This window comes from Leptonychotes weddellii, chromosome 14 (genome assembly GCF_054177405.1).
Source record: "Leptonychotes weddellii isolate Sample4059 chromosome 14, ASM5417740v2, whole genome shotgun sequence".
Taxonomy (NCBI): Eukaryota; Metazoa; Chordata; class Mammalia; order Carnivora; family Phocidae; genus Leptonychotes; species Leptonychotes weddellii.
In genome coordinates this window covers 56,266,468-56,285,278 of record NC_138382.1, presented here as the reverse complement: position 1 = coordinate 56,285,278, position 18,811 = coordinate 56,266,468, and the positions used below count along the sequence as shown (strand labels likewise).

General features: G+C 36.3%; 1 protein-coding gene across 4 annotated transcripts in view; it reads right to left on the bottom strand.

The window, feature by feature from the left end:
- The window catches only part of FKTN (fukutin), a 43,548-nt gene extending 25,154 nt beyond the window's left edge, over positions 1 to 18,394 (bottom strand). The window contains exons 1-6 of one of the 4 annotated variants that reach the window (XM_081803304.1): positions 18,291 to 18,368; positions 16,813 to 16,860; positions 14,300 to 14,503; positions 10,250 to 10,527; positions 9,458 to 9,590; positions 2,421 to 2,550 (exon numbers count right to left, since the gene is read on the bottom strand). In XM_081803304.1, the coding sequence (XP_081659430.1) occupies positions 2,421 to 2,550; positions 9,458 to 9,590; positions 10,250 to 10,527; positions 14,300 to 14,482 (724 nt within the window). In that variant the 5' untranslated portion in view covers positions 14,483 to 14,503; positions 16,813 to 16,860; positions 18,291 to 18,368. Of the gene's footprint in view, positions 1 to 2,420; positions 2,551 to 9,457; positions 9,591 to 10,249; positions 10,528 to 14,299; positions 15,064 to 16,812; positions 17,715 to 18,290 lie in introns of those variants that run through there. The other 3 variants (XM_081803302.1, XM_031027630.2, XM_081803303.1) reach the window with 3 other exon arrangements.
- Positions 18,395 to 18,811: the final 417 nt, after the last annotated feature.

Genomic DNA, 18,811 nt, shown 5'->3' with positions numbered 1-18,811 from the left:
GGTTATAAGAAGCCATCTGTTGAAGAACCTTTCTTTCCTTTTTTTTCTTTCCTTCATTTTTATTGCTCTGAGCACTCAGCATCCTCAAAAACTTTCATGATGTATTTTAATTTCTAAATAAGCCATTAGTTTTAATAATGTTAACTGGGCCAGGCCGCCAGGGTGGCCCAGTTGGTTGGGTATTTCAGCTCAGGATATGATCTCAGGGCTGTGGTACTGAGCCCTGCATCAGGCTCCGCGCTCCATGCAGAGTCTGCTTGTTCCTCTCCCTCTGCTCCTCCCCTGCATTCTCTCTCTCCTCTCTCAAATAAATAAATAAATAAATAAATAAATAAATAAATAAATAAATAAAATCTTTAAAAAAATAATGTTAACTGGGCCATCCATTTAAAAAAATTAAGTTACTTTTGAGAATGTTTGATCATAAACCTCTAATGATGAAGGCTGCCTTTAAGGTATGCTAAAAAATATAATTTAATTCTTTTGCTTAACCAATATCCCCTTCCTGAGAAATAATTTATAGAGCAGCTCTGAACAGCTCGTGTCTGATGGCTCATATATTTATTTATTTCAGAGAAAGAGAGCGTGAAAGTGTGGGGGGAGGAGGGGAGAAGGGAGGGGGAGAGAGAAACTCAAGCAGACTCCCCATGGAGCATGGAGCCCAACGAAAGGCTCGATCTCAGGATCCTGAGATCACGACGTGAGCTGAAACCAAGAGTCGGTCGCTTAACCGACTGCACCACAAGGTGCCCCTGATGGGGGTCATATAAAAAAGAGAAGTATCATCCTCAATTTTCAGCACATTGTCAATACCAAAAGATATTTCTAGGTATATTTACTATGTACCTACTTCTCAATTAGGTGCTCTACTACTGTTCTAAAAAACCAAAATCTATACCGTAATACTACTAAGGGCTCTTGGGTCTCCCCTGTATCCTTCTAATTCTTTCATCCAAATTATTCAGAAAGTATATAAATGTCTATGATTGTCTTTACAGGCATTGCTATTGGGCAACACTGTTTGGCATTCTAAACTTTAATTTCATTGTAACACAGATGTTTAGAAGTCCAGGATGGCATCTCATCTCTAGCTTGAGAAAATTCCACACTCCACATCTATCAGAGAATCATAAACTATTAAAAATGGAAGGCTCCTTGGGGCACCTGGGTGGCTCAGTTGGTTAAGCATCTGACTCTTGATATCAGCTTAAGTCTTGATCTCAGGGTTGTGAGTTCAAGCCCTGCACTGGACTCCACGCTGGGTATGGAGCCTACTTAAAAAAAAATGGAAGGCTCCTGAAATAACATCTAATTCAACTCCTTCATTTTGCTCTTAAATGAAGAAAACCATGGGGCTAAAAATGCATAATAAAACATGACAAGTAATTAAGAAGTATTTCTGATGACATAGTTTTATAACACAATCTTACTTCAAAAAGTTAAACCTTAAAGCATATATCATATACATGTGTGAGATGTGTTCTTTTTTTCTTGGCTTACTCTACCTAAAAGCTCTGTGACAATAAGAACCACATGAATTTCCACAAAGCCTAATAAATAGGATAACCATATATCCCAGTTTACATCTGTCATATCAATATAATTACTAATGGTACTCCTTTTCACTCTTAAAAGTCTCTCGAATTGGACAACAAATTATATTGTAACACTATAAAAACAGAAGCAGAATTAATTTTTGTACAAATAAAGTTATAATCAAGAAAGAATACAGTTATGACCAACTATAGTTATTAACAAGAGGGCATAAAAACAACAGAATTTAGATTCTTAATAATTCTAAATTCCAAGAAGTTTGATCTAATGTATAGTGGAAGGAGATCCAAAAATCTTTCTCTGATGCTAATAACAACTCGCATAAGGACTCTAGAAAAGTGTACATTTCCCCACCTCAGGATGAATGGAATGTGGTAAGGCAGTGATGTAACCAGTGAGAGTATCAGTGACCTGGAAAAGACTTGTAGAAAGACCTTATGGAACTCCCTTCAGTCTTTTTCTCGTTTGCGTAAGTAAATGTGTAAGTAAGTAAAGAAATAGAATAGAGGTTTTTTTGGGTTTTATTATTTTTTTTAAAGGCAGAACAATCTTTGGGACAGAAATAATAAAATGCTAATCCAAGGATTGCCTGAAGATCAAATATAGTCTACATGTTCTGATATAAATTTTATACATGACTTACAGTTTTTGGTAAACAAAACATGGCCTTCCTAACTCTCTTGTATGTTTCTGAAATTAATTTCTTTAAAGAAATCAAGAAATTCCTGCTCCGTGCACTACATTTATTCTGTCTATAAATATGACACTTCAAATATCACTGATGTTTTGTCATCTCAAGCAGTTATCCCTAAAGCCAAAGAGGATGAAATGACAAAAAGACAAATGTAAAGCAATAAGAATTTTACCTAGACAAGTTCCACTGCTCAGCCAGAACCGTACTCCCAATTTCTTTAATGTTTTGGCTGCCAGTTGCAATAATTCCTTTGCATTCTTCCGAAAGGCCATAGCTTCCACAGTGTTATCATCAAGGTACTGCTACAGATACAACAAATACTCAGCTATTACAGCCATTTCTAAATTGCTAGAAATATTTCTGTGACATCTAAATTAAATCTGAAAATTAACCCCATATTATACATTTTTCTATTATAAAAAAATCAAGTTTCAGAGTTCCTTGTTAGTTGCTCATTTATAAGACTACAGGAACAGATTCTAGAAAAAGACAAGTTAAAGGGGAAGGAGTATAACCAGGATTCCCAAAGGATGAGACTTCCACTTTTATCAACTCCCTTCACATCACAATTGAGCAGATTGGGCAGTTAGGAGAAAAGAAGACTAATTCTGAGAGCTATAAGCATATCTGAGCCAAAAGCACTTAGTGACATTTTCATGATTCACTGATTCAGTTGGTCTTTAGAGACTACAGGGCATAATAAAAAGAGCCTGGGATTTTGGTTCAGATTATCTGTGTTCAAGTCCAGCCCCACTTCTTCTTAGCTGTGGTGCTGGGCGTATCACTTCAGGAGAGCACAAGCTCCATGAGGAAAGTGACTTCATTTTATCACTTTATCTCTAGAGCCCAGCACAGCACCTGAACATCTGCGGAATGAGTGAGAGAGTGAAAGAACAAAGCTCTCTTAGATATGGTTTCCTCATCAGGCACTAAAGGATACTAATTACACTTTGCAGGACCGCTGTGAAGACTTAATGACACAATGGATTACAGAAAAATGCCTCATAAATATGAAGTTCTAGACAAATATTATCATTTACCTAGTCATGCTTTTCTAATTTTCTCCATTTTTAGGGTGTTCTAGACTGAGGAAAACACTATAAATTCTTCAGTGATGCTTCATTACCTATGGGTCAAAATCTAAACTTCTTTGCATAGGAGACAAGGACATTTGTGTTGGGGTCCCTGACTACTGGTCCAGCCTCACCGCCCCTCTCCTCACACTTCATAATACAGCAATAACCTCTAACTCCCCAAATACACCATGACTTTTCAAGCCTCTGTGCCTTTATACGTGTTTCCTTTCTCGGAAATGCTCCTGACTAACAAAATCTTTCAGGTCTCAGTTCTACCTTTTGAAAAACATTCCCTAATTTTTCTAGGAAGATGTATTTATTCTCCCAGTGCTACCCTTTGTTCAACATTTAGGGAGCAAAGAATAATATTTGTCCTAGATACAGACAAAGACAAATGAAAGAATCTGTCCAATGAGTTTATAATAGTTACCATGTGTATACACTTTCACTATAATTATTATCATTTTTAATTCACATTATTGGTTTTACTTAGGTTTCCTCCACTAGGCTGTAAAGACAGTTCCTTGAGGGCGTGTACTAAACCTCTGCATCACTGTATGTAACAATTTAGAATGGTGCCTGACACATAATATATGAGTATCACATATAGTGGTGAATGGGTAAATGAATAAATGACCAAGCCCCTCCTGTACTAGGCCCTGCCTACAATATCCAAAATATCCTGTCATTCTTTTACAATATAGCAGGAGAAAATATAGCTGCTGGAGGGACTCTAAGGATCTTAAGAAAAAAGTATCCCTAGGAAGAAAGTGGGATCCCAGAAGATAAGTTGCCTTCTCTACACATACAAATTATACAGGATCCCTTCAAGATGAAAACATTCTCAGAGCTACAGCTTCTCTGAGAACACATGATTGGAATGGGAGGCACATGTTCTTATCCTTGGTGTGATGGAAAATACTGGAGACGCAAGACTTAGTCTATGCTCAGCCAATAATGACTGTGTAGCACACTGAAACCTCAATTTTTTTATTTGTTAAAAGCAAATACTTGCCTAATTTCAAAAAGTGACTGAAAGGGTCAAATTAAGTAACAGACATGAAACTCTGTGCTTGATAAAGACATTACTCTGATAGTTATGTCCTACTGAGGCTGCCCCTGCATGGACATACTCTTACCTGACATACCTTTCCTAGCACGACACTCCCAGAAATTCCATTTCTTAGAATTGACCCCATATGTATTAAAGTATATACACCTATAAACCTTTTGCATCTGTTAGGGATTTTTAAAATTATAGTATGCATGTTTTTTCTACTTAAAGATGTCTTATATCAATCTTGGGCTTATCACGCCTCTAGAAAAAGACAAAATCCTAATTTAAATATCATGTCCATTTGATCTTTGTTATTCAGGTAACCTTTCCCCAGGCTTCCCCCAAAATACGGATGGAAAATAACGTGACATTTATTTTATAGATGAGGAAATTAAGACTTAGAAATTTGTCCAAAGTCTCAGAAAAAAATTAGTAAAAGAAGGAGGATAATATAGCTTTGTAGATATCCCTAGGCCAGGTGTCCAGATAGTTCCATATTTCCCTCTGGTTTTTCACTGGAATTCAACAGACTGGACTGAAAGTCATTAATTATTTTTTGATGGTTACTGCTGAAACAAAATCAAGTTCAGGAAAATGTATATTATCCTACTTCTAAACTTCTTGGTAGATTGAGAAAATAAAAGTAAATAAAGTAAGTCAAGAGAGCATTTCCTCTTCTCCTCCTCCTCCCTTCCTGAACTATTCAATACTAGAATTATTAGGTAAGGCAGAGCAAGAAAAGGCACATGGGTGGCCTGGTATGGGTATCAGAGCCTGAGGAAGTGATGAGGGAATCCACATGGAGGGGACAGCCCCTCCATGTCCAGTGTGGGGAGTCAGAGCCCAAGTAGTTTGAGAAGTGTGTCCATAGATGGGGGCAGCACAGGGGGAGATTAGCAACATTCAAGCAGGGTGAGGACAGCAACCATGTGGGAGAGGGGACAGAAGCAACGACAGGAGATTGAACAAATAAGCAAATGTATTAAGAATAATAGGAGTCAAGTTTCTCACTGTTTGAGAAGGGAGTCACAAATAAGGAAATAAACCCTATGCTGTTTAACTGAAACATAAATTAGTTGGACTGGCAATATCTATGTAAATTCATGGATCTTGATAGATAGACGGATACAGAAATAAACACACACACACAGTCACTGAGAGGGCCTGTGTGCAACAAAACCCAAGTAGCAAAGAGCACACCTGGCATCCAAACCTTGGCTTCAAAAAGGAACCAGGACTTAGAGAAATGGCTGATTCCAGTGTTGTCTCAGGGAAATTACAAGATGAACCTAGAGCATCTTGTTCCAAAAAGCAAAAAAGTACTCAAAAAATGATGAAGGCATGTCAAAAAGACATGTAAGCCATCATGAAGAGGTTCCCACTGGCCAAATAGAGAATAATTTGAGGATCAAAGTAAGTAATGAAAATAAAGGGGGCTCCTGGCTGGCTCAGTCAGAAGGGCATGCGACTCTTGATCTCCGGGTTATGAGTTCAAGCCCCACATTGGGTGTAGAGATTACTAAAAAAATATGAATTAATTTTTAAAAAAGAAAATAATGGACTATAACTTATTGAATAAAATAGGAAATCATGAGTTCATACTGATGTAAACAAATAAATTGAAAGATTGATAAGGATGTTGACAATTATTTTTTAAGAGAGAGAGAGTGCAGAAGTAGTGGAGGGGCAGAGAAGGGGTAGAGGGAGAGAGAAAATCTTAAGCAGGCTCCATGCCCAGTGCAGAGCCTGATGTGCGGCCCAATCTCATGACCCTGAAATCATGACCTGAGCTGAAATCAAGAGTCTGACTCTTCACCAACTAGGCTACCCAGGAGCCTCAGGATATTGACAATATCTACCTGGTGTTAAGGTACCTTTGGGGCACCTGGGTGGCTCAGTCAGTTGAGCTTCTGACTGATTTTGGCTCAGGTCATTACCTCATGGCTCATGAGATCAAGCCCCACAACGGGCTCTGTACTCAGCAGGGAGTCTGCACGGGATTCTCTCTCTTCCTCTGCCCCTCCCCCACACCTCATGCACGCTCTCTCTCTCAAATAAATAAGTAAATAAACCTTTAAAAAAAGATTCATACCAAATTTCTATTAGTTACAAAGGAAAAAACAGAAACTTTAGAGGGGTGAAGCTAGGATACCACTTTAATCAAGTGATCAATGTGAATATCAGCAGTAATGGGACAAATCACAACCATGCAGCACCTGATAGGATGTAATGAGAAAAACATAGAATCACTTCTGTATTATTCCTACTACAGGTGTATTACCTGAATCTAACATGAGGAAAAACCAGACAAACCTCAAACAGGGACAATTTACAAAATATCTGGCCTGTAATCTTCAAAAGCATCAAAGTCATAAAAGTTAAAAAAAAGACTATGAAATCATTCCAGACTGGAGGAAACTAAAGAGAGAAAAATTAAATACAGGAGTGCCTGGGTGGCTCAGTCAGTTAAGCGACTGACTTGATTTAGGCTCAGGTCATGATCTCAGGGTCGTTAGATCAAGTGCTGGGTTGGGCTCCACGCTCAGTGCAGTGTCTGCTTGGGATTCTCTTTCTCCCTCTCTCTTTACCCCTCCCCCCACTCACATTCTCTCTCTCTCTCCCTAAAATAAAAAAAAAATCTTTAAAAAAATAGAGGGAAAAAGAAATATTAAATACAACATGTGATTCTAAATCCTTTTATCATATTTTACTCTGAACTGGATCCTTTTATTATAAAGGCCATTACTGAGACAATTAGCAAAACTTGAATGGGGTTAAATAGTGATACTCTATGTGTTAACTTCCTGATTTTTTTATTAAGACAATGTAGACAATGTCCTTGTTTTGGGAAAATAGTAAATTATTTGAGGTTGTGGGATACACAGTCAACAACTTACTCCCAAATGGTTTAGGAAAAAATTACTTGTATTTCATTTATAACTTTCCTGAAAGTTTGAGAATGTTTCCAAAAAAATATTAGAAACAGAAAGTTAGAAGTTTGTTTTATGAGCTCTATTAGATTAGTTCAGTGCTTGTTTTACACCAGGCATTATATTTCAGACTGTTTGGCGCCATCAAGTGTTCAAAGTGATGTATGCTCACTTCAATTTGAAAACTGAAACTCCTGGTACTTTTAAATGATGAAGAATGAAACATTTAAGAGAACAAGAAAAAAGAGTTATCAACCTAATTAGGCACCCTACATCAGTAATATCAATACAACAGCAAAAGAGAAAAGCAAATTAGAAATCACAAGTATACCCTGCTTCAAGTGAAGGACACACATGATCCTACTATAAATATAAACCTCCAGACAGGATTACAGTCTCCAGTGTGATGGTACTTTAAACACCAAAACTACAAGGCTATATATGATAAGCCCTCTGAGCATCTGTCATTCGCATCCTTTACTCAAATGCTGGTTGAGTGCTTGACTGAAAATTTCAAAAGCAATAATAAAAATACAGAATTAAAAAATTTGATACTATCCTAATGCTGTATCAATATTTTGAAACATTTTATATTTTATACTGCTTTCTCACAGAGATCAACAAAATGAGTCTGGGGAAATGCTTGCTAGGTAATGGAGTAGTCCTAATAAGTATCCTTAAAAAAAATAATTTCATTCAGATGAGCACCTTATTCTCCATACATTTTTCCATAATTCTAGGATCTTTTCTTTGTGCCAGATGCTGTTCTAGATACTAGGGCTACAGAGGTGAATAAAGTAAGATGCCTGCCATCAATAAGTTCACATCATCTAGTAGGGGGACAAGACCTACATTCACAATTCACTGTGATAAGAGCTCTGACGGAGGCAGCAACCAGAACAAACTCCCTTAAGGCCAGAGGAGTGGGTGGTCAAGTCCAAGCACCAGGCTGCATCGTCTCTGCGTCTTGTTATTACCACGTGATAAATGAAGATCAGCGCTTGCCTATGAGAGTAGGCCCATCCATAGATGCAGTTTGCCAGCTTTTCATCCATGAGGCTGACTGGGTAAGTTTCACAGCTCCACAATCACAGATTTAAGGGGACTGGGCTGGGAAGACCCACCAGGGAGGCTGGCAGGCCTCGGTCCAGGGGAATAACACAGCCTACCAGAAAAACCTTGCATTTGTGGGTGTGGGGCACTTGGCCAGTGATGATACGGCTGGTATTTCATTTCCTCATTCCATTCCTGTCCATGTGTCTACAGTTTTCTTGGAAGGGAATCCCAGAAAATAAAGGGCAAGTGGAAGGATTAGGGTACCAAAACCCCACCATAAATCTGTTTTTACTGTATTTCTGTTTCAAGTCATACCTTAGAGCTAAACCTTGATGTCTCTCAAAATCATCTTTACATCCCCAGGGTCAGGAGAGTTCCTGGGAAACAGGCTTTCAATAAATGTTTATTGAATTGAAAGCTACAGCAGCAGAATAAAGTAAAGTTCAAAAAGCACTGGTCTCTGCGTAGCATTTACCTTCAAAAACCTTCATAAACACAAAAAATTCATATTCATTTCATTCCATGAAATCTTTTCCAAATCTACATGGTCTATCTTCTACAGCGGCTTCATCCTAACTGGGGTGCTTCAAGAACACACCACCTTTGATAAAGCATATGGTGTATCCTAACTGAAAGCAGAGGCCAGTGCTAAACCTACCAAAAGTCTATTCAAATAAAACAGTGTCTCCATAAACATCACACCATTCAACTAGGGAAGAAATGGTTTCTTAAGGTTAATGTTTAATCTACTTTAGGGCACCTGGATGGCTCAGTCGGTGAAGCGCCTGCCTTCAGCTCAGGTCATGATCCTGGGGTCCTGGGATTGAGTCCCGCATCAGGCTCCCTGCTCAGGAGGGAGTCTGCTTCTCCCTCTGCCCCTCCCCCTGCTCGTGCTCGCGCTCTCTCTCTCAAAAATAAATAAAAAATCTTTAATCTACTTTTAAAAAATTAAAACAATCTAGAAGAAAACAGATGAATCGAAAAAGATGTTTTCTTACTGATTTTCCGTAAGTCCCTTCATTTCCTCCCCCGAAATATTAAAAATAAACACATCTCTTTTTACAAAGTACAACACTTGATTATTTCTAACCTGAAAGAATGCTCGAGCTTCTTTATACCTACACTCAATAAACCTAGAGTGTGGTATTTCTTCTAGAAAGTGCACTGGATCTTTCGGGATGAAAACTTCTAGTCCATCAACAGTAATTTGTTTCAACTCTGGCCTGAAAACAAAAGTTAAGATTTATTACAAGGACTTAACCCAGAAAACTGGTAGCCTCTTCAAAATATACAACATAAGTAAAACAGCTAAACATCAAGCATATTTTCCTCAGTTACCTCTGAGATCACTTTTTAAGATCTACTCTCTCAGCAACTTTCAAATATACAATTCAGCACTGTTATCTATAGTCACCACACTGTACATTATATCCCCAGAACTTATTTGTAACTGGAAGTTTGTACCTTTTGACCATGTTTACTATGTAAGCATATATCCATCAACATACTTTCTCCTGTGCTTGCACTTTTTATAAATATAATCAAGAGCTGTATTATTTTATGTCTTGCTTCTGTCACTCAACATTGTAGGATTCATCTATATTGTTACACAGAGCACTAATTCATTCACTTCCATGCTCTACAATATTTCATTGTATGAATATACGATGTTTGGCAGCAATGAAAACAATGTTGTTATGAACATTCTTATATATATTTCCTGATGCACATGTCCCTGAACTTCTTCCTGTTGAATATTTACATTTCAAAACTGATTTGTGTGAATTACATATTAGATTTAATTACTAAGTGTAAACAAAGAGTAAGAATTCATGACTGGACAATAGAGGTTTCAGAACTCATCTTTAGATCCTGAATTTACCTGTCAAAAGCTCCAGGATAACGACCAAACTGTAACTTTCGAAAAGGAACAAATTTCCTATCCATGTGTCCTTTGAGTCGTAAATGGCCATGCCAGAGGTAGTTGCCATTCCTCTCATGAAAGACCACCAAGTGGATGGCATGACTGGCCAATCTGCAGACGTAGTGCAGGGGAATTTCAGTTCCGGAAAGGGAGTCTATCCCATCTAGCCGGGGATCTTTGCTCTTAATCTTTAGGCATTGAAATCCCATATTTTCAGCTATCCGGAACCAGCCTTCCTAAAACAAAAGAAACATCAAGCTTAAATATTTAAAACCAAATACTGGTAGCAAAACTAAAGTGATTCTTACACTGAATTAAGCCATACATATTTTTGCTAATCTGCTCTTTGCCCAAAGATTTCAAACTAAGGGTGGCAAGGGGGAAGGTGGTGGTGGGAGAATAAAGGAGAATACCAAAAAGGGAAACTACGTAGCTTGGTGGACATGTTCAAAGACTCTCTTTATGCAAATTAATACCAATTTCTTCCTTGAAAAGAATGCTCAGGTTAGTGTTCTCTGGTTAGTATCTATACTAATAATAACCATAACAAAAAATAAACACCTAAAATGAAGGGATTTAGAAAAATAAAAGTAGCAGGGAGCAAACAACTAAACAAAAACCAAAAAACATGAAAATCTACAGAGCGAAAAAGACAAAATTGCACTTATGAAACAAGAATCCTATTATGAGTACACAAAATTTTTAGAAAAATATAAAATTTTTGAGCAAGAATATGAAGAAAATCAATGACATTGTTAAAGATTTTGCCTAAAAGTAGAACAGTTAGAAAAAAGAGATGAAAAATCATTGAGCAAAGATAAGAAAATGAGAGAATTCTGGAAGTCCAACATCCCAGTAATAAAATGGTCTTTCTTTCAGAAAGAAAAATCACTTTTAATTAATACTATCCTGGGGGGAGGGGAGTCTTACTTAAATCAATAACACAAGAAAAAGAAATAAGGTCTAAGGGTTGGAAAGGAAGAGACTAAAATGTCTTTTTGTGCAGAAAATACAACCATCTACATTCAAAGAAAGAGAAAAAGAAAGAGGGGGAATGGGAATGAGGAAAGGAGAATGGGAGGAAGAAACTTTGGAGTTTATCTATACAGTGCAGAGTTCAGAACTAGCTGGGAAATAGCATCAATACACAAAAATCAACAGCATTCTCATTACCTATAACAATGAATTGGAGAAGGAAGAGGAAAAATATTCACATTATCCACTGCCCCCACCCCTCACACACAAACATACACACAAAACTGTAAGGTAGCATGGAATAAATCTTATCAAAAATGTGTAAAATATGGAGCACCTGAGTGGCTCAGCTGGTCAAGTGTCTGCCTCTTGGTTTTGGCTCAGGTTACGATCTTAGGGTTGTGGGATTGAGGCCCACGTTGGGCTCCACACTCAGTGCGGAGTCTCCGTGAGATGCTCTCTTTCCCTCTCCCTCTGCCCCTCCCTCCACTTGTGCGTGCTCTCACAATAAATAAATAAATTAATTAAATCTTTTTTAAAAATGTACAAGATCTGTTAGAAAAATTACAATATTCTGTTAAAGCTCATTAAAGGACACCTGAATGAAAGGAGGTATATTTATGTTCATGGTTAAAAAATCTTAATATTTTAACAATGTCAAGAAACCTCTCATGTTTTTGCTTTCTCAGACTAGCCTGGATAATGAAAGACACATGGCCCAGGCACCTCCACTGCCCATCTGACAGCCAGCCATCCTGAAGAAGTAGAGCTGCCTAGCTGACTGGAAACTGAGCTTAGCTGAGATTAGAAGAACTGCCCAGCTAAATGCTACCCAAATCACTGTCACAGAATCATGAGCTACACAAATGGTTGTCATTTAAGCCACTACATTTTAGGGTGATTTGTTACACAGTAGAAGCTAACTGCTATATAAGTCAGATTAGAAACCAAATATGCAGGTAAAAAGAAACATTTTCAGATATGCAAGGTTTCAACCTCCCATTCACACTTTCTCTGAAGGGAATTCCTAAAATGTCGCGAAGGGGAGTTACAGAACAGTATCTGCACAGCAGATCAGTCTGTATTAAGGCAAAAAGACCCAGAGTTCTAGGAGGGATGTCTCCAAGGGCAAAAAAGTGGAACTGAGAGATTACCCAGTATGTTAGATCCTATTGGCAGTGTCATGTTTCTGTTACAGAGTTTATACACAGATTATTAATAGATACATAGAAAACTAGTTAACAGAAAAGGAGGAAAAAAGAGCAACTAATGAATTGTTGAACACAACAAAAACTTACGATGTACTATATGTTGGCAAACTGAACATAATGGAAAATAAAAAAAAAAAAAGAGTTGCATGAGAAAAGGAATATAATGAGATTAAATGAGGTAGCATCCAAGTGCTACCTCATAAGGTCAACACTACTGGTTTAATACAAAATGTGATATAGTCATTTTAGGATGATAATGGCAGAAGAGATTGTGTGTGTATATAGGAAGACAAAATAGATATGAGCTAAATTCTCATAATTTATAAACTAAATTAGAAATATTAAAATATGAAAATTTAATTTAAAATTTTTAATATGAAACGTTAAAAACATGAAATATTTTATGAAATATTAAATATGGAATATTAAAAATAGAAGCGGAAACATTTCATTTATAAATGAGAAAATAAACAAGGTAGAAAGAGTTGAGAGTGGTTGACTCTAGGAGTAGAAATAAGGGATGAGGAGAGAAGAGCAGATATTGCTCTTTTTCCTTATGAGTTCTGTATTACTATCTGACTTTTAAAACTTAGGACTGGTATTATTTTAATTAAAAATATAAAAATTAAATTTAAAATACCACATCCTAACTTCTCCACAAGTTTAAATATTTTAAAAATATAAAATTGGGAAGAAAGAAAAAAATATGCCAACAAAAATCATGTACTTATATGTACACTTTGTCTGTCTCATCACTTGTATCACTGCCTGGAAAAACCAACTGTAGGCCAGAAAAAAGTCAAAGCTCAGTCTCTTGACGCCCTGTGTAAGAGCCCGGGGCAATCAAGGAAACATGCCGCTTATCCTGCCTTCCCATCGCCACCCTGGAGCACAAGCCTACCTACCAGTGGTCAGCACAACAAGAACAGATCCCACTGCACAGCTGGTGCACATCTATCACAGGTGGCTGACTAACTACTTAAGTTCATTTAATCTAATGCTGATTTTCTCCCCCTTATTTGAATAACTCCTCAGAATGAAAAACAGTGAAACTGGGTAGTTAGAGGTATTCCAAAAAAAGAAGTAAGCAAATTTTTGGCATGTTTGGTCGACTTTTGCTTGTAACCATTAAACAGGATGGAAATATAAGTTTGAATTTTTGGATACACTTAAGCAGCCCTCCATTTGAGTACCAAACAAGTACTGCACCCTTACAGAATGGAAAGAGTAGTGCTATAGACTAGTGATATTGCCCTCACATACCTTACGTGGCAGATACTGAATATTCATTGCCAGATCCCTTCCTACTTGCCTGCCTACACTGGTGGAAATCCTAAATACCTGTCTTTTTAGCTCCCTTTACAACAAGAAGACATAGGAGTCTAATTCTGGACAGTGAGTATAGGCAGTTTATCAGAGCTTTTGAGAAAAATTTTTGCTTCAAAGAATGAATAGCGTCACCATCCCTTCCTCTCATATGCCTGCCTTAAACATGGATGTGATGCGTGGGAACTATGACAGCTACCTTGTAATGACGAGAAAAACGAAGAAAGAACTTCAGTGATGCCATCCTGACATCAGTGGGCAGCTGAACTAGTACCAATGGCACCAATCTTTCAACCGCTTGTTACACAAGAAAAATAAGTCCCCTATTTGCTTAAGCCACTATTAAGTGTCTTCTGTTACTTATTGCTGAAAATATTCCCAATACAATTTATAAAAAGCTTTAAAGATTTTTGAAATGTTTTACTTTTCAAACTGGTTTAACCCCACACTATTTTGTAAAAGACACATTCTGTTATCTGAAAGTGAATCATCTTACCTCATTCTTCCACAGGTGATACCGCAGTGCAAATGCAGTAAAGTCTCTTGGAACACAGAAAAACTTGCATTCTGAAGTGGAGCCATGAGAAGTATTTTTGACTTGTTCAAAGTCTTTATTAATCAATTCCAGAATCAAAGGATCAATAAGGAACACTGGTACATTTTGGCTGGATGTTAGCATAATAAATTTTTTAACTGCACGCTGTTTGAGAGGAAAAGAATCCCCTTAATTCTTCTAAACCAATACAACAATCTACCTTATTAAATTTTTATTCATTAATTTTATAAGAATATATATGTTTCACTCAGTAGATTCATAATATAAGGTAAAATATGCTATAGCAAAAACATATGCAACACACTATAGAGAATAGTAAGCTACTAATTAACTGTACATCCAAAGAATAACAAAATCTTCACAGAGGAAGTTGTATCTGAAATGAAAACTCTGGGCTTACAAATTATTCCCTAGGTATTAACTAAATCTTTTTGAGCCAAAGTGGGAGAGGAAATACCAGATGTCAGTTTTTAAGAACTGGCCATGTCAACCTTTTCAAAATCAAAAATCAATTGTATGTGCCACTTTTCTTCATATTTGTAATACTGCTTAATAATTTTTCTAAGCAAAAGATTCAAACTAAAATATATTGCCTGCTTGACTATTCCCATATATAGTTTGATTTTCTAGTAATAATGTAATATTTTAAAATATAATTCTTTTGGGCAGTAAGTAGAGTCCCCTACTGAAAATGTAAATTTCAAAATTAGAATAGAAACACAATAATCACACTCAAGAGTAAGTAACACCAAACAGCAGCAAAGATAAATAGAATAACTGGTGTATATCACTGCTTAAAAACATACTTCAATGAAAGTAATAATCATTTCAAAGGGATGTACGCCATCAAAAAGGTGCCTCATAGAATTAAGGGTAAACTCTTATTCACATAATCTGAAGAAATACGTAAAATATATATAAGATATAAATAGATAGAATATTAAGAATTTTAAGGATAGAAAAAATGACCATAAAAGATTCTCTCTCTTTTTTTTTTTTTTTAAAGATTTTATTTACTTGACAGAGAGAGACATAGTGAGAGAGCGAACACAAGCAGGGGGAGTGAGAGAGGGAGAAGTAGGCTTCCCACGGAGCAGGGAGCCCTATGCAGGGCTTGATCCCAGGACCCTGGGACCATGACCCGAGCCAAAGGCAGACGCCCAACGACTGAGCCACCCAGGCACCCCAACTAAATTGAATTTAAATGAAAAATGAGATAAAGCTAGTATAGTAGTAAGTCTCTTACCATTTGTTTTTAGTTCTGAGTATGCAAAAACCAAGACTACAATAATCTGTGCTCTAGAGGAGTTTATTATCTCTTAGTGGGAGAAACAACTAAGTAAAAAGTTAGAGAAACAACTCATGCTAAAAGATTCAGTAACTTAGATAAAATGGACAAATTTCTTTAAAAACACAATTAACAAATGACCACAAGATGAAACGAAAAATCTGAATTGCCCTATACCTATTACCAAAATTGAATTTATATATATATGTTATATATTCATATGTATTTGTTATACATAGATATATATTTGTTATATATCAAAACAATAGCAACAACCAGAAAAAACTCCAGACTCAATGGTTCACAGGTAAAATCTATCAAATATTTAAGGAATAATACCAATTCTACAAAAACTTTATCAGAAAACTGAGCAGGGAGGAATCCTTCCTAACTCATTGTATGAGGCCAGTATAATCCAAATACCAAAACCTAACAAAAATATTACAAAACAGAAAATTATAAACCACTATAAAGATACTAGAAAATAAATTCCAGTAGTTTAAAAAAAAAGATAAAAAAAAAAAAAGTAAATATCCTGACCAAGTAGGGTTTATGGCAGAAATGAAAGGTTAGTTTAGCATTTGAAAATCAATCAATGAAATTCACCATATCAAAAGAATAAAGGGGGGAAATCCTATGATAATTTCAATACAGAAAAAGTATTTGACAAAATTCAATACCTATTCATGATTAAAAACTCTCAGCAAACCAGGAATAGGATACTTTCTCAAGCTGATAAAGAGTATGAACAAAAAATCTGTTTCTGAGTTGTGGGAGTTCTTTATATATTCTTGATACCCTGTCTTTTGTCAGATACGTGTTTTGCAAATATTTCTTCTTCTGTGGCATTTCTTTTCATCTTCTTAATGGTGTCTTTCAAGGAGTAGAAGTTTTAAATTTTGATCTTCTAATTTATCAATTTTTTTTTCTTTTATAGTTGTTGCTTTCTGTGCTTTACACCAGGAGAATAAAAGAAATTATTTTGGAAGAAAGATGATGATGTGACAGACACCTGCGCATATAAGGTGCTTAATAAATGTTTGTTGAGTGAATCTCTTTCAGGTTAGTGTTAAATAGAAACATGATGAACACATTTATGGCTTCATTACAATTATTGATATAAATATAGATTAGGGCAGGGTAGAGGAGAGATTCTCTAACTCACCTTCTAAATATGCCTTCCAGGTTGTTATCAATGCAATCATCAATGCTCCTTGGAAAAAGATGTCCAATTGACTCTAAATCCAATTAATTCTAAATAAACATGACTATTATCATCTGACCTTCATTTTGTTTGCAAGAAAGAAAAATGTCTTGTTGAAAACAGGGTATACTGAGACTATAATAGTCTATTCATCTAAAAGGGCTTGGTGGGACTTGTTCTTAGTGAAAGGCTAGCTCCTAATAATCATTCCCTTTCCTAAGTGCTTTCAAGTCATTGTTTAATAACTCATTCTAGAATTTTTTTCAGGGCTCAGTATCACACTTACTGATCAGATCTCACTTTTCCTTCCTTTTAAAATACTATTACAAAGTATTTTAGTACTTCTCCCCTTCCACATGATTCTGCAATTATAAAGACTAATTCTTAGCACCATGCAATGTAATTAACAAAGAGAACTCACTGAATGTAGTGAGCTGTTCTTTAATTTTTGCTCATTTATCTTGGAAGTAAACCCTTTAAAAAAAAAAAAGAGTTATTTTCTCCCACCTCAGGATCCTTCCCTGAATGAAAAAGATGGGGCTTCCTGTTCCCCTCAGACTTCCCTAAGTCCACAGAGCAAACATCTGCTATTTTTAATAAATTAAAAGTTCATCTTGATACTTCATAACTGAGGAGCCTGGTATAGGATATCCCAGACTTTACTTTTTAAATAGTAGTTCAAAACCAATTGGTGCCAGCAAGGACCTAAAATTATTACTACTTCATTGCTGCTTCATGATTTTGAAAACCCACTTCCTATCTTAGAAGCTTCATGTCCTGGTTAAAGAGATGCCAAAGACTGAGGTCATCCACAAGAAATAACTAGTCATATCCAAAATACATACAAATAGGATAAATGTAATTTTTTAGTAGTAACTAGTAATCTAGCATTGTTTTTCATTCAAAATTTGCTTAGAAAAAAGGTAGGAAAACATTTTTATAAATGTACAGGCTCTGAAATTTATAAATCAAAACAGGGCTATATCGTACATACTGCTAGTTTTCCTTATCTTAAAAAGGAAACCAGCTGAATAGATTTTTATTCCTAATCATTATTTTCCCTTATTCATAGTTCAATTCTGATTCATATATTTTTTCATTTGGGGATGCACCATAGTTCAGTGAGTGAGAATTTTGAAGGCAAACACTTAGGAATCTGGACTCAGCCACTTATTAGCCAACTAACCTTAAACCCTTTAAGTGAACTAAGGATAACAATATGTACTGACTTCATAAAGTTTCCATAAGGACTAAATGAGATACTGCATGTAACACACTTGACACAGGGCCTACCGCTTCCTCTCCACCACCTACTCCCACTGCCCACCAAGACAGCTATTATCATCATCATCATTCAACAAATACTTATTGAGTACATAAACAAATGAACCAAATGAACACTGTAAATGAGGAATTTCATTCGTGCTTATCATACATACCCACTGTGTGCTATCAAATCCATTTCGGCTTCCTTTAGATTTTGATAAACCAGCTCCATTCTAAGAAGATAAAAAAACATTTTAGTAAACTCAAAGCTATCTTTCTCTGACTTATTTGGCTTGGCATACAGAGAACAAACTGGTTGCGGCTAAAGGGGAGGAGGTGGAGGGATGGGCAAAATGAGTGAAAGGGAGTGGGAGATATAGGCTTCTAGTTATGGAATGAATAAGCCACAGGGGTGAAAGGGACATCATGGAGAATACAGTCAATGGTACTCTAATAGTGTTGCATGACAGATGGTAGCTACACTTGTGGTGAGCATAGTGTAACTGTTGAATCACTGTGTTGTACTAATGTACTAATGTACTAACTGCTGAATCACTGTGTTGAAACTACTGTAACACTGTGTGTCAACTATACTCCACTAAAAAATAAAAATTAAAAAAATATTCAGGTCTATAGAATCAGAAGGAAGAAAGCATTATCAGTTTTCATTTGATAAGCCCCAAAATACTTTTTT